Raw genomic sequence first — 16173 nt, forward strand, 5'->3', positions numbered from 1 at the left:
ATTCAGATGTAAACAGAACTCAAAACCTTACTTCTCTTTTAAAACAGAGTTGCTCAGCTGGGCACCAGTTGGGACCACCTTAGTGCAGCTAGGTTGATTGAAATGCTAGCAGCTTACATGTCAAGCATACATCACAGGAGCAGTGATGTTTGATTGTGACTATGAAGCTTTCCTCGTACCATTTTCAACGAAATGTTGATTGGAGAATGGTATTTTGAAAAAAGGACTATAATCACACTAAAAACCTGTATTTTAAAAATATTTGTGTTTAATTTATACTGCAATTGATAACAACAGACATGTTGCACCGAAACAGATTGGTATTGTGGCAAGGAAGGTATTGTGTGAAGGAAGTGGCTGTGGCCTTAATTAAGGCACAACCCCAGCATTTGCCTGGTGTGAAAATGGGACACCACAGAAAACCATCTTCAGGGCTGCCAACAGTGGGGTTCAAACCCACTATCTCCCGAATGCACGCTCACAGCTGCGCACCCCTAACCACAGGGCCAACTCGCTCGGTAGACATGATTTTATCTTCCTATATTTACACATTCAAAGAAAACTGACTTATTAGCAGTTTTGCGTTATAATATACAAATATACAGGGTTTAAATGTGCGAGCTACGATTTACAATTTCTTGGATGGTAATGACAGAATTTCCAGTAAGAAAAGTAAAATTTCTGATATTCATTCAGTAAAAAATGATCTGGCTTGTTGACTGAATGGTCAGCATACCGGCCTTTGGTTCAGAGGGCCTCAGGTTCGATTCCTGGCCAGGTAGGAGATTTTGATCACGTGTAGTTAATTCCTCTAACTCGGGGATCGGGTATTTGTGTTCATTTTAATACACACCTTAATTTCCATACAATTCCTCATACTTTCAAACCACCACAGAAACACGCAACAGTGAATACATCCCTCCACACAGGGTTGGCATCAAGAAAGGCATCCAAATGTAAATATGGGCCAATTCCATACAAGTGCAAACCCAAAGCAACTGGAAAAAGGCCAGGAAAAAGAAGATGATGATTCAGTAAAACGTAAATTCAACAAGTGTAATGCTTGATTTTGCCTAATGTTGCAGTGTTATGTAACTTTCCCTGTTCACTGAATTTTATAGTGGCATACTAGATTATACCATTTCAATATAACAGAAGACAATTTACACTATCTCCTGCTTGCACAAGAACATACTCTTTTTTGCCCCACTAGCTCTCAGCAGTCAGATTCGGTAAGGCCCTCGTTTTGTTTCCTTGGTTTGTGCCACCTATTCAATACTTTACATTACTTGCAATGCAAATATTTACATAACATTTATCATTATTTTAATGTTCATGTAATATTCTCAAGCATCGTCGTAAAATTGATACAAAGTGCATTTGAAATAATATTCACAGAATTTACTGACAATATAAGTACACAGAACTCAGACATTTTAATGACATTGTATACTTTTACTGTATCACAAAAATTTCAATATCCATTTCATGTATCTATCCATATATCATAACGTATGTCATCGTACTGTACATATAGCTCTTAACACTAGTTTTATTACTTTATAAGAAGATATTGTTCAAGGACTCTACAATTAATGTGTACTCAATTAAGGCTGATGATGACCCCGAGCAGGGTCAAAACTAGTCCCTGGTAACACTTTGTGGTGTAAATATTTGCATTGCAAGTAATGTAAAGTATTGAATTGGTGGAATAAAACCATGTTTGTGAAATCAAATAGATGTAATTCAGTTCAATACGGAACCAAAAATGAAATTTATAACCCTTGATTAGTTTGTGCCTCCATTTCGAACTCTGGTATCACCACAGTAATCGAGACTGACTGGCAGACCTGGCACTGACCTTCGCGGCTTGCAACATACCACAACACCACTGTGGTTCAAGCACACACAATGATCGCCCACCTACCCACTTGTATGACGTGTGCCTGCAGAATAAAAAGCCCAATGTGAGCAAGACTGTTTTAAAACATTTGATGTATTGTTTCTTTACCAAGACAAAACACAGAGGAGGCATTTAACTGATGAATATGACTGAAGGAAAATATTTTCACTGACAAAGTTATCACAACTCTAAAAAAGAAATATATTTATGTATTATTTTTATAGTTATGGCCTTCTGGACCACTTTAGTCAACTTCATAAAATGGGTTTTTCAGCTTCTTGTCAGCTCAGTATCTCTTCATTCTTTGGATCTTAATCTCATTTGTTCGTCTGAAATCACCTGTCCCACTGTCCGTTTGCTAATCTTGGTTTGTAGTCTGGTTAGTTCGTCCACGAGTTTCTGAATTTTGTCTTTTTTTTTTTAATCTTCTACTGTAATTTGTAGTTTCCTCATATCTTCCTTGATTTCTGTACTCCATATAACGTTGCTTTTGCTGTTCCATAATTTTTCAATAATTCTTCTGATAATCCTGTTTTCTGGTATCCTGAATAGATGTCCAAAGAATGTGATTCATTTCTTCCTGATTGTGCTCATTAGTGGTTCCATTTCCTTGTAGACTGTTTCATTAGAAGTTAGTCTCCACGAGTCCATTTTCTTGGTAGTTTTTGTTTATGCACAGTTTGATTCTTCTTCTTACAACCTTGAGTATTCTGTCTATTTCTGCAGTATTAGTTGTTCTGAAAATGGTTTCACTTGCATATGCTATTGTTGTGTAACTATTTTATTGTGTTTTAATTTTGTGGCTCTTGAAAAGCCCTTTTTATTGTATGTGTTCTTGGCGGTATATTGTGCTCCAGTCAGTTTATTTATTATATTATGCGATGTCTGCTTTTTGTTGAGGTTATGTGTTATTATTTCTCTTAAATACTTAAATTTGTCAATGATTTTGACTTCCTGTTCTATTATGATTTTATGTATATGTTGTGGGTCAGTAAACGTGATATCTGTCTTCTTGAAGGATATTTGGAAGTCAAGTTTTTGTGCTATTTTCTGTAGTGATTTAACACGGTTCCTGAATGTTGTTGCACAGGGTAACAAGGTAATCAGCAAATCCCAGGTAGTTTAAACTTATGTTGTCTTTGCATCTTCCAATTTTGATGTTCTCTGAGTTATCCTTTCACCATTCTCTCACTTCCATTCCAAGGCACGGTTGAACAGTGGTGGTGATAGCGAATCTCCTTATCTTGTTTTATGAGGAAGGCTCAGAAAATTCCCCTCTGAATTAGACTTAGATTTTGTGCTACTTAAGGTGAATTCTATCAATCTGATTAATTTGGGGGAGAGTTCAAAATTTCTTAAGATTTTCAATACCTAAAGTGATACATATTTTTATTTTTAAAAACATGAAGTCATGCGTGTGCACCTTACACCCTCAAAGAAAGTAGAAATAATTTGTGCTAACAACGCTGCACAGCAACAAGTACATCTATATATTGTAACAGAATTCTGAGATCTGTAGAAGAGAATTAATTGTTACCACATGCTGAAATTTTAATGTTCAATCACATTTCCCTGCCACCCCTTTGTGTAAAGGTAGCATGATTGTCTCTTACCCAGGAGTCCCAGGCTTGATTTCTAACTTCATGAGAACAACTGTTTGATCTATGAGGTAGCGAATCAAGTCAAGAAAGTCAAGCAATAAGACTGAGGATTTTTTCATGCTCACCACATTGCACTCCAAGTTCTACAGGCCATCCGGCTGGGTAGCAGTTGTCTTGGCAGGCCAAGCCCTTAATGGGCTGAAGTCCTATGTGCTACAGGTTTGTTTTCATTTGTTTTTTTATATTTTGCAAGGAAGTTAGAATCTTCAGACTGGATGATCTGTCAGATAACCAAGTAAGAAGGCAGTCGTAATTCCCTGACCCTCCTTCCCAAGGTTTCCAAGTTGGAAAGGCCCTAGGCAAGTATTCCATGCTATAAAGAGATTGGTGCCCTGTTAATGTTATAGTATAATATTATTACAATTTTCCACTGTACTCAGCAAGGCACTTCACAGCAAACTATTCTATCAAGCAAGTTCCTGTGGTACACTGAAGTACGAGTTTGTAACAATAAGGGAGAGACAGTCTTACACAAGCACAGGTTGCCTTCAGAGTTGCCAACAACAGTGGTTTCCCACTAAATCTTGTGGTTTTCGATGGCCCACGATGGGAAGAAAATTGATTCAGTGATAAGAGGGAAGTTTTGAGGTTTTAAGTTAGTTTGGTGATATTAATAGTGATATTAAAGTATGTTTCTTTTTTTTTTTGTGTGTGTGTGTGTGTGTGTGTGTGTGTGTGTGTGTGTGTGTGTGTGTGTGTGTGTGTGTGTGTGTGTGTGTGTGTGTGTGTGATTTTTTGTCACTTGAGTCAATTCATATACCAGGTGGTCCACCAGCCCCTTGCGGTCCAGTTTTATGAATCCCTTCACATTTACTACAATTCAGAAAGACATCAGTCCCTCTCCCTAAACTAGGGTAATATAACGAGATGTATGTTTATGGGCTAGAAGACAGCAAGAATCGTGAGCACCACTATTAATTCATTATGGGTACCTCAAGTGAACAGATACGCAGAACACGTACTTTAAAACAGGAGGTGGACGCACAGACCAGGAGCCCGGTACTGTATAGGCTGGGAAGTGGGCGTCGTAGGTCAAGTGTCACAGTAGCTCACATGGCTAGCATGCAATAGGAAGTGTGATAGTTGACAGTGCTCAAGGGTTAGAAGGTTCAAGTCCCATGCAAGTACCTTTTTTAAAGCCAGTTGCCTGGGATGTGGCAAGGTTGTATACTTAATACCAATATTCTTCACAGATGGATTTGTTTATCTGGCCCTGAGAAGGGCCATTGGTATGGAAGTGGGTTGATAGAGGCTAGGAAACATGTGACAGGACTTCAGTTATCCACGTCGTTCAACGCAGCACCTGCTCGAACTGACGACCTCCATGGTCGATACAGAGCTGCGCGCGATGTTGTCTTGGCCCGTTGCAACATCTCTAGTGAAATGGATCAGCATGCCTCGGTGATAAGCTGTCTAAGGTGACAAGGACTGGCCAGCTCCTGTGTATACACCAGTTGTTTTACAGGCCCCACAGAAAAAAATCCAGGGCTGTAAGATTGGGCGATCTGGCAGGCCAAGGGACAGGTCCTCCCCTTCCTATCCATTTATCAGGATACGTCGCATGGAGATGATTCCGGACGACCACTGCCACGTGCAATGGAGCTCTGTCATGCTGAAACCACATCCTGCAGCAGTCAAGGAGTGGCACATGTTCCAGAAACGGAGGTAGTTTATCTTGGAGAAACTACAGATAGCACTGACTGGTCAGATGACCCTCAAAGAAATGGGGACCAATAAGGTGATCACCCATGATTCTACACCATACATTCACACCCCACTGTACCTGAAAAGCTGTCTGTCGCACCAAATGGGGATTATCCACACTCCAGTAATGCATATTAGGGCGATTAATGGTTCCATTGTTGTGGAATCGTGCTTTGTCTGTAAATAAGAGTTGGTGGAAAAGCAGGATCAGTGTCCACATGCTGTAGGATCCATTGACAGAGTGCCACCCGGGCATCGAAATCATGACCATCGAGCTCCTGGTGGAAGTGCAGATGGTACGGGTGAAACCGGTGGATATGCAATATCCGCATAACAGATGCTCGGCTGATGTTCGTCTCCTGTGCAATGGCCCATATGCTAGTATGAAGGTTATGCCTCTTCTTTGTCAGCAGACATCACAGGATGATCTCAAATAGGCCATGTCCTTCCCAGTGATGCAGTATCCCACAGGCGTCTTTTCACACTCCGAAATGTCATGAACGTGGGTTGTTGTCTATCCGGATATCGTTCTTGGTCCAGGCGTTGTGCCTGGTATGCATTCTGTCTAGCTTCTCCATAGATTAAGTAACATATCCACATACTCATCGCTGGAATACATCCTGAGGCAGTGAATAAACTTTGTATTGTGAATTGCTTCGAAGGAGGGGAGTGCGCGCAGCTACATATTTACTTGCCATCGCATGTTATCGTTCCAATGGGGCATACTTTGGGCTACCTGTGGCCTACGAAGCTTGGAACATGTACGACGTAGCTAACTGGCCACAGAACATCATCTCCTCATCCTTTTCCAACCCAGCACCATACCCAATGCAACGATACATATGGTCTTTTACAGGGTCAAATAAACAAATCAGTCCTTGGAAGCTATCAAGTATGCAACCTTACCACATCCCAGGCAACTGGTTGTTAAAAAAAATTCTTATGTGCGATTCAAACCTCTTACCTCGAGCACTGTCCACTATGACATATCTCCTTGCCCACTTGCCATGTGAGCTACTGCGACACTTGACCTACGGCACACACTTCCCAGCCTATGCAGTACCATGCTCCCGGTCTGTGCGTCCACCTCCTGTTTAAAAGTATGTGTTCTGCATATCTGTACTCTTTTTACGGGTTCATTCAAGGTACCCATTATGAATTAATAGTGGCACTCATGATTCCTGCTGACTTCTAGCCCGTAAACACATATCTCATTATATTACCCCAGTTTATGGAGAGGGACCTATTTCTTTCAGAATGGTAGTAAATGTGACGGGATGCATAAAAGTGGATTGCATGGGCTGGTGGACCACCCAGTATATGAACTTGACGAGAGATAACGTGACATCTGAACTGTCCTTAAATTCAGTGCGAGAATGAGAGCTAATAGAAAGATAAAACTTCTAATACGCAACATCGTATAACAATCATAGGGAAACCATCTCCTCAGGGAATGTTATTATAATATGACTCATTGGAGTTCGACTGCTTTCAACATTCAGTTGTTTGTAGGCTTCAATCGTAATGCCATTTCGTCCATGTTCCGAGGTGTTTTGAGGTTGTTAATTAGACAGTTATATGCACTCATTTTCTTATATTTTAAAACCAAAAGTTGATATGGATGTTCCTGATGAGAAGGAGCAAAGTTGAAGATTGAGTCAGTGACAGAACCTAAGAATAACAAAAGTGAGAAGGAACAGATTAGATGTGAAATCATAAGAGGGGAAACAAGAAGGACAAGAAATGCGAGAGAATGGATCTTTTAGGTAAGAAACAACAAGCTCAAGTTAATCTTTTTCAGATATAATCTGTTATGAAATGTTTTCTTTCTCAGGCATTTTCTAATGTCATTAATCCTGTATTGTTTTGGACAAACTGAAAAACTTCAAAAAGCTCAAGTTTCTCATAAAAATCAAGCCTTCTAATGAAAGACATAAACCAACAAATCTCCTATAAAATAAAGCTCTTTAGTACTCTCCTTTTGTTTCTTTTTCAGAATAAATATTGAGTGGAATTACTTCAATTACTGTTACCAGCAATATCACAATGACTGTGAAGTTTCATGGTACAGCTTGGGAATCTCGGGGTACAGTAGTGTGCCACAATGTACCCGTTGAGAATTATTGTAGTAGGGTACTGTTTCCACTCCTGCATTAAACAAGTTCTGCAAACATCGGTAAATCTATAACATTTTAGCATAAATTTCATGGGAATACAGGAATTTTCTGTCGAGGTCAACTTTTTAAAACTACAAGTTCTGTTACGAACAAGTTTCACTGTATATGTTCCTCCACTGCATGCATGCCATGCACAATTCTTACCTTGAATATTAATCATAGAATATCTCAGACAATGTACCCAACATTCAACATTCAGACAACTGGATTAAAATCTTGAAAGAGGCACAAGAATTGACCTTCAAAAAATAGATAATGAAAACCTACAACCTCAACGTGCAGAAAACCCCACATGCATATTGATGGATTACAGGTTCAACCTCCATTATTGTTATTATTTCCTTATTATTATTACTATTATTAATATTAAACAGCTGTAGAGCATAGTTATTAATTCCCAAATATCAAATAATATACTTCCATTCTGAAACACGACTGCCTTATTTTAAAAAGATGCGTGCAAGAAAAGAGCTGTTGTACAAGACCTATTTTGTCCCAGTTCTGACTAATGGAGCAGAAATCTGGATTACAACCTCCAGTGAGAAAAGAAAAATACAGCAAACTGAAATTAATTTTCTTTGAAGGATGCTACAGAAAACAAGAAAGGATTGCATGGGACATATGGGAGATAAGGCTAAGAATGGAGTAACTACAGGATAGAGTAAAGAGAAACAGGCTGAAATTGTATGGCAGTATGTCAGCAAGATGGAAGAAACAAGCATTTCAAAAGCATTATTTGACTGGACAGTGAATAGAAGGTGACCAACAGGGAGGCAAAGAAGAAGATGGATATAGAAGTAAAGGAAGAAATGGAAAGAAGGGTTGCTGATGTGCCGAGAGTATTCAGAGAGGAGTGGTAGAAGAACAGACAGGAATGGAAGGAGAACAAGACGAATAATGCTGATGATTTAAGACAAGGAATCGGCACCATAGTTACTGGAGAAAAGGAGTAATGTACACAATTTGGAACATTTTGTGAATGTCCTTTCCCATACTCACAGGCTGAGGTTCATGAAGGATGTGCAGACGTTCACATTACAAAACTGAAAGGTCTTTTTACAATAATTACAGTACCACATTTCGTTCAGCTTACCTACTAACTGTTTGTTGGACAGACTATTATTAAAGTGAATAAGAAAATCACAACTTGTAACAAAGAAAGAAATAATGTTACAGAACTTTAGCGAATAAAATAAGTTCAGTGAATCATGTAAGTTGTACAAAGGTGTTATTTTACGAATGTAGTAATCCGTAGTGCTTGCACTGTTTTCAATGTTAATCGATATTATACATACCGACGTAAGAGTGCCAAGCCATCCTCTTAAATTCATAGGCAAAGTGTTATCCAAGACATCAACATCTTTTGAAAACCTATTAAGTATCCGACCAACAGGGGTGACATCAAAGAATGAGAGAGGTAAGCGTAAAACATTGCTGACCAAGAGTCCGTGGATGATGCGAGCAGCACTGAGTCCACCAATGTATAAGGTTAGAGATGATAAAAAGACAGTGATGACTGGAAGCAAAACAAAGCAACTTCTCTTAAGATACACACATTAAATACCAACTTTTTAAAAATATATATTCCTTGATGGTCAAGTTCACAGAATTGACAATTTTCACAATCCAATTAATAGGTAGTGGTACATTATTGGAATTCTGAGAGCTAACGAAAGTTTGGGAGTAGGGGGATGTTCATAACAGTTAACATAGTTATGAATGCATTTCAAGGATTCATAGTGGATTAAGAAACAAAACCACCTCTGTTCAGAATTTAAAATTTAAATGATGCTTTGATATTAAGTCAATAATGTTTCTCTGAACGCAATACACTTCCACGAGCATTTTAAACCATTGGCACACCATTTTTCTAGCCTCTTGCATGGCCAAAATTAGAATTTATGTGAGTCACAGCAATTCGTAGATTCTGATGCAAACATTAATTTATAAAATTACAGAAAATCATAAATTTATTTGGAATTCTTTCGAGCATTTCAGAAGGCTTCTATGATGTAGAAAATTCTATACCGGTCAGGAATCTGCAAAGTCTCAAGACATTTATAGCATTCATCTTGTCTACACAAGTGGCTTTAACGGGCTGCGGAGTTGGCTGAATAATATTGGGGCTACACCACTAATGGAAAAAATGAATTTTTTTGTAATTTGCCACCTCTTCTCTCCACCCTCATTTCCTTTAACAGTAACCAGACCCCATAACATCACTTGTAGAATTTAAGCTGACTCACTATGGCTTTTCTCAGATCCACCACTGTCACTACCACTATTCAGTTCTTCACAATCTCATATACGGTATGAGACTTATCACTCCTGCTTCTATCCAGAATTTCAGAAATATTACCACTTGCTAACAATTGCCTTCTATGTGACATGATTACCGCTACTGGCAGTGGGTTGGACGGCGACAGGCGTGAATAATTTAAGATAATCAAATGCAGTTTTTCTTGCGCAAAAGTGCAATCCTCCTTTTTGTAAGATGTCATGCAAAATTTTGGCAAAACAGCTTTTACGTGCTCAATTATGATCAAGCTTACAAGGCTGAGAGTGCTTGTATATACTGTGTCCTGTACAATATCAAATGGCTGGGTGCTATGATATATGCCAGTAAGTTAAATAATTTTATTTTTATGATTTTTTCATATTACTTGAATGTCTTTCTTTCAAAGATGAAGAAACTGCATTTGTGTAAATGTAACTTAAATTATTCAACAGTAGTAATGTGAAGAATAGTCGCAATGAAATTGCAACAACTAAACATTTTTCAGTTATTTGAAGCTTCCTTTGAAGCAAAAACCCCCCACAAAAATAGATTATTAAGAACAGTTAAAGATAAAATATTCTGAATTATATGTCAAGTTTGTGTTATTGGGTCATCGACAACAACGTGGTATATTCTAGTATACTTATTCATATGTTTTCTATGAAGCAATAAGTCTACAGCTTTTGAGCCAGAATATCTTTAACAAAACAGTCCTGTACAACCATTATGTACAACACTAGATCATCATCATTACAGTCTCAAGAATCTTGCCTTAAGATATAAAGATATTGGAGCGTGAGCAGCCTCTACGTCTGCAGTGTCAACCGCCGGCATCGGATGAGGCCAGCGTGCAAAGTCACCATTGGGCCCATCCATCTGTTCGAGCCACACCACTCATGTTAAGGCTTAGGTGCTAGGCCAGCTCCCTCTCTCTTATACCCATGGCGGCACGGTGTAAGGACTAGGGAAATTATGTGACGATTAACCTGGAATCTTCCACGTCATGAGGTTTCTGGGAACATCCAGCCTAAGGACTGTTCTAGAATAAATGGCTCAGGTATACAAGACAGGAGTGACTTACCAGTTAGTCAGTTCAGTGAATGGACTCTGTGAGTTAGCGAGGTCAGTGCGAGCTCAGCCAGTGAGCATTAGGATAGTTGGGACAGTATTATTTATTTACCACAATTCTGTTCATAAATATGGAAGGTCCAGAGAAAAAGGGTGAGCCCCCATGTACACATAAAATGTTCTCTAGACCAGTCAGTGTGAGTTACAGCCTGAGCTTTGTGTGCCAGTTTGTCGAAGTGTTCACCTGTTGGAGCTGAAGACTTGTTCTGTTGCCTGCCACTGTGAGTTGCATCTCTTCGGGCAGACTGTTATGGGAGAATATCACATGTTCTGATGCAGTGTAGAAGGAACACTGGAATGTTAGCATGGGGCTGAGAACTAAGTTCTAACAGAGTGTGTACAACAAACATCTTCCTGAACTGCAAGATTGCCATGCACGAGCTGTAAACTGTGGACTGAGACAATGCCAACAAGTGTGACTGTGCGATTGTAGTGTTAGTGACCAGAGTCGTGAGAATGAACAGGAACAGAGAGAGAGCGAACTGTGTAATTGTGTAACGTATATTATCGCAGCAGGTGTGTGTGTGTGTGTGTGGTAGCAGTAGTAGAATGCTGCCAGTTTCTGTTATTTACCCTGCCAACACGTTACAATATGATGGAAGTTGACTTCAAGGTTAACGGTTATAGTGACTATTTCAAAAGCAGAACCCTAAAGAGAATAGAAGCAATTATCACACTCAGAAGATGAGAGAAGACCAGCCAACACATCACAATTTCATATCTTAAACCGCACTGTGAATGTCCTCACTGAACACCAAAGATATGAGTACATTGGTTATACAGAATTCCTAGGTACATGACCATTGTGATTCAAATTAAGAAGACCAAGGGTAAAATATTTTCAAACTAATCTGCTAGTCATCAAGTCAAGATTTCATTTTCGAGAAGAACAAACCTCTTACTCACAAGAGGGATAATTCTAAAAAGAGTTGGTAGAAAGTTAGCGCAGAAATCAAAACACATCAAGGCACTGGTTACAACTCAACTATTTGTCATGAAGATATTAGGTTGAATTCTTCCTTTTTCCTAAGTTTTTGTTCTTTATTTTCTTTACTTTATTTCCACAAATAAGTTCAATTGGAAAAAGGCTAAATCAAATATCTTAGAATTGTTAACAATAATTTACATAGATTGTACTCTACATTTCCATACCTATTCACTATGAAGATTAAGATTTTTTAAAGCTTTTTTTCTTCTTCTCTATGCCATGCCCAGTCTCCCGGACACTGGCGATCAATATGGACAGTTTGTTCTATCTTCAGCAATACGGTAGACTTGTTCAATGGTTCTTATTCCAGTCCAGTCTTTGTGTTCTTGAGAGATGACAATCATATCTGCTTACTCCTCACTATCATTCAATGCGACATGAACAATACGTTGCAGACATTTTTCTAGAGTATTCAGGATATGAAGACTAAAACTAGACTACTCTATGGCATCCAAAGGAAAAGAGAACTCGACATTTGAATTACTTACAAAACAAAGCTGTACTCTAAATTTGAAATAACCAGGCAAGATGGCCGTGAGGTTAGGGGTGCGCAGCTACGAGCTAGTATCCGGGAGATAGTGGGTTTAAAACCACTGTCGGCAGCCCTGAAGATGGTTTCCTGTTTTTACACCACACAAATGCTGGGCTGTACCTTAATACCAAGGTCGCCTCCTTCTCACTCCTAGGCCTTTCCTATTCCATCGTAGCCATAAGACCTATCTGTGTCGCTGCAACATATATCAAATTGTAAAAATAAAAATAAAATTGTTTTAAACTGAAATGCTCACTTGTTATAAGAAAGCATCATCTCATGTCTTTTGGTCATCTTTCTCGGCGGCCTAACACCAGAGTATAACGCAGAAGTCATGATCTTCTTAAGACTTGTAATCCCTCTTACAAACATTAGTTTAGTATCTCACAGATGCAAAACTTTAATATGTATTATTTACAGCAGAATGGAAAGACAGGTTGAAGCTGAGTTGGAAGAAGATTGGTTTGGCTTCTGTAACAGTTAGGTTGATCTGAGTTTCTTCAAATTTTAATGTAAGGTTTCTCTTCTTTCTGTTAGGACTTAGTATGTAGGTTTCCTAGGCAGTCCATGGTCATAACATAAAACTATGTACTATGTAAAGTATAAGGACACAGAAGTGTGTACCCTTCTTTCCCTTATTCACTCCATGGGCAACTGCAGTGGAGAAGGATCTGACCAGTGTCTCTGAGACATTAGTTCAAGATAGAAGAAAGTTAAAGACCACCTGGCTACAAGGGATAAAGGGCTTCCAAAAAAGAGTGAGAAGAACAGGCACAAAGTGGTCTGAAGAGCAAAGACCTGCACCAGTAATGGCTATGACTTCAAATATGGTACAGCACTGATATTTTTCTGGTGTGAAAATGGAAAGACACAGAAAACCACCATCTTCAGAGCTGCCGGTGATGGACTTCAAATAAATCACTCCTGGATGCAAACTAACAGCTATGTGACCAATTTTCCACAATCAACTCAATTTATACACAAGTGTTTAGAGAACAACAACCTAACACATGTATCAATCACAAACTATCACACTTGAAAGAATGAAACCCTAGATATGAATTAACCCAACTTACAAGAATTAGTTTAATATCTCAAACCTGCAAAACTTTAATATCTATTATTTACAAAAGAATGGAAAGACAAGCTGAAGCTGAGTTGGAAGAAGATTGGTTTGGCTTCTGTAACAGTTAGGTCAATCTGAGTTTCTTCACATTTTGATGTAGGGTTTCTCTTCTTTCTGTTAGGACGTAGTATGTAGGTTTTCTAGGCAGTCCACGGTCATAAAATAAAACTACGTACAATGTAAAATATAGGGATGCACGAGTGTGTACCCTTGTTCACTTTGTTTCCTGGTGTTTTCAAATTCTAAATTTTTCTTCCCTGCTTTTTTGGACTTAAACCTTTTTTCTATCTTAGTAACCCAGGACAGATGCCAGTTGCAGAACGTTTGTCACCTGGATGTCATGAAGACTGGTTGTTTTAAATTGAAATGCTCACTTGTTATAAGGAAGCATCATCTCACCTGCGCTTCTTTCCTTCTCTGAACTATGGAAAACAAGGGTAAAACAACAACAACAACAACAACAACAACAACAACAACAACATCATACTATCACCTGGTTCACATGTATGTCTTTGTTCCTGATATTTTAATAATTTCATTCATATAAGATATTCAATCATAAGTAGCTCAAAGTAAGAGTATTTCCAACAATGATATGTCTCTGTGGTCCAGTTTGCTTTTGTTGTCGACATCCCAACAAGCTGAGATACATACCGACATAAGCATGACAAGCCATCCATATATAGTCATAGGCAAAACTGTATCCACGTCATCAACATCTTTGGAAAATCTATTAAGTATCCGACCCATTGGAGTGACATCAAAGAATGAAAGTGGTGTTCGTAAAATGTTTGTAAGCAATGTTAAGTGGATGATGCGAGCAGCCTGGAGTCCACCAATGTATGTGGTGAGAGTTGTGATGTATACCAGGCTGACTGGAATCAAACAAAGCAACCTAACATACAAAATTGTAATAAAAACTTTCTCCTTTGAGAACCCTAACATATTGTTGAAGTCTTGAATAATCAAAATATGAGATAGAAGGCATTTTTAAAAATGAGTAAAAGAAATTTAGAATTAAGCAAGACTTTAGAGAACTTTAAAAGAATTGAACACAAACAATTAGCAAAATCTGTGCTGCAAAGTTACAGTTCCCTTTTCTATAACTTAACAAGAAGACTATTATTGAAACAGAATATACAAAAGAGAGAACATTTCAAGCCTGTAGAGATTAACTATCCCATTTAACGAGCCACTGCAAGAGGCAGCTATGCCACTATATCTAACAAGAGGAAGGCACGACTATGGGGTCACCGCTTTTGTTCAAACTTTAGAAGGTTGATCTAGATAAAAGGTAATCAGATAAGTATGTGAAGGTTTGTGTCATTGAAATGAAATAACGTATGGCTTTTAGTGCCGGGAGTGTCCGAGGACATGTTCGGCTCGCCAGGTGCAGGTCTTTTGATTTGACGTCCGTAGGCGTCCTGCGCGTCGTGATGAGGATGAAATGATGATGAAGACATGCAAACCCAGTCCCCGTGCCAGAGAAATTAACCAATTAAGATTAAAATTCCCGACCCCGCCGGGAATCGAACCCGGGACCCCTGTGACCAAAGGCCAGCACGCTAACCATTTAGCCATGAAGCCTGGAGTCCACCAATGTATGTGGTGAGAGTTGTGATATATACCAGGCTGACTGGAATCAAACAAAGCAACCTAACATACAAAATTGTAATAAAAACTTTCTCCTTTGAGAAAATGGCACTTTAAATGCAATAGCCTCGTAACCATCTCGGGTTCAAGGCAGACCAACACCTCATTTTTACTCCCCCCCCGGTCTGTTTTTGTCTTGGTCCATGCAGACTTACTGTAAGGAAATGCTCAGATTAAATATAGATGTATCATAACAAACATATATACTACCATCCTGGGTTGTAGATTGTCATTCCACCCCCCCAGCCCTGCTTTCTGTATTCTTTATTTTTTATGCAGATCAACCTCCCAAAGTTGAAGAAAGTCGGTGACCACATATCTGAGGCTCCCTCTTTTAAGTGATAAATATGCAACTTTCATGCATTCATACTTCCAAGTATCTTTTGCTTAAAGTTCATTTTATCTGATATTCACTGAACCTTATTGAACAGTGAAGAACTGGTCGGATAAAGTATTTTTTTCACAAAAATGAATGCATGCACTAAGGCATGAGTAAGGACAAGATTAGAGAAGATATTTTTAGCCTTTCACATTGAGAAATAAGTTATGAAATATTTAGTTTTTTGAAAGTAAGATAAAAGATTGCGTGAAGAGAAATACTCAGTGACCAAAATTGCAAACCACAAGAAGGTCCAACATCCCTTATTTATAACTTCCCAAAAAAATAATGTTTCTCTGAACTTTATTAACAAGAAACATTAGGATTATCCATTTTTCTTTTTTTAAATAGAACACACAAAACATCCAGGTCACACTAATATTATTTATTAATGAAAGCAGACCTCAACCTTAAGTTCAGAATATGATAAATTAGAAAAACTATCCCACTTAGTATGTTAATAAAACCAGACCCAAGTCCAATTTCACTTATGAGTAAGAGTTAGCAAAGCATAAAGACCAAGCCCAACATGCAAATAAAAGAACTTGAAAAAATAAAACATGAGAGAAATGAAAACAGGGTATTATGTACAAAGATACGAAGATACAGTGCAAGTATATGGAAATTACTGGGAGAAAGAAAAC

General features: G+C 38.5%; 1 protein-coding gene across 10 annotated transcripts in view; it reads right to left on the minus strand.

Moving 5' to 3' along the window:
• Nucleotides 1-16173, minus strand: part of MRP (Multidrug-Resistance like Protein 1) — a 482909-nt gene that overhangs the window by 167926 nt on the left and 298810 nt on the right. For 2 of the 10 annotated variants that reach the window (XM_067153605.2, XM_067153601.2), the window contains exon 21: nucleotides 8741-8961. The exons of 7 other annotated variants lie outside the window; for them this stretch is intronic. In XM_067153605.2, coding sequence (XP_067009706.2) covers nucleotides 8741-8961 — 221 coding nt within the window. Of the gene's footprint in view, nucleotides 1-8740; nucleotides 8962-14151; nucleotides 14373-16173 lie in introns of all 10 variants that reach the window. One more of the 10 variants, XM_067153602.2, reaches the window with a different exon arrangement.

This window comes from Anabrus simplex, chromosome 9 (assembly GCF_040414725.1).
Source record: "Anabrus simplex isolate iqAnaSimp1 chromosome 9, ASM4041472v1, whole genome shotgun sequence".
Lineage (NCBI taxonomy): Eukaryota > Metazoa > Arthropoda > Insecta > Orthoptera > Tettigoniidae > Anabrus > Anabrus simplex.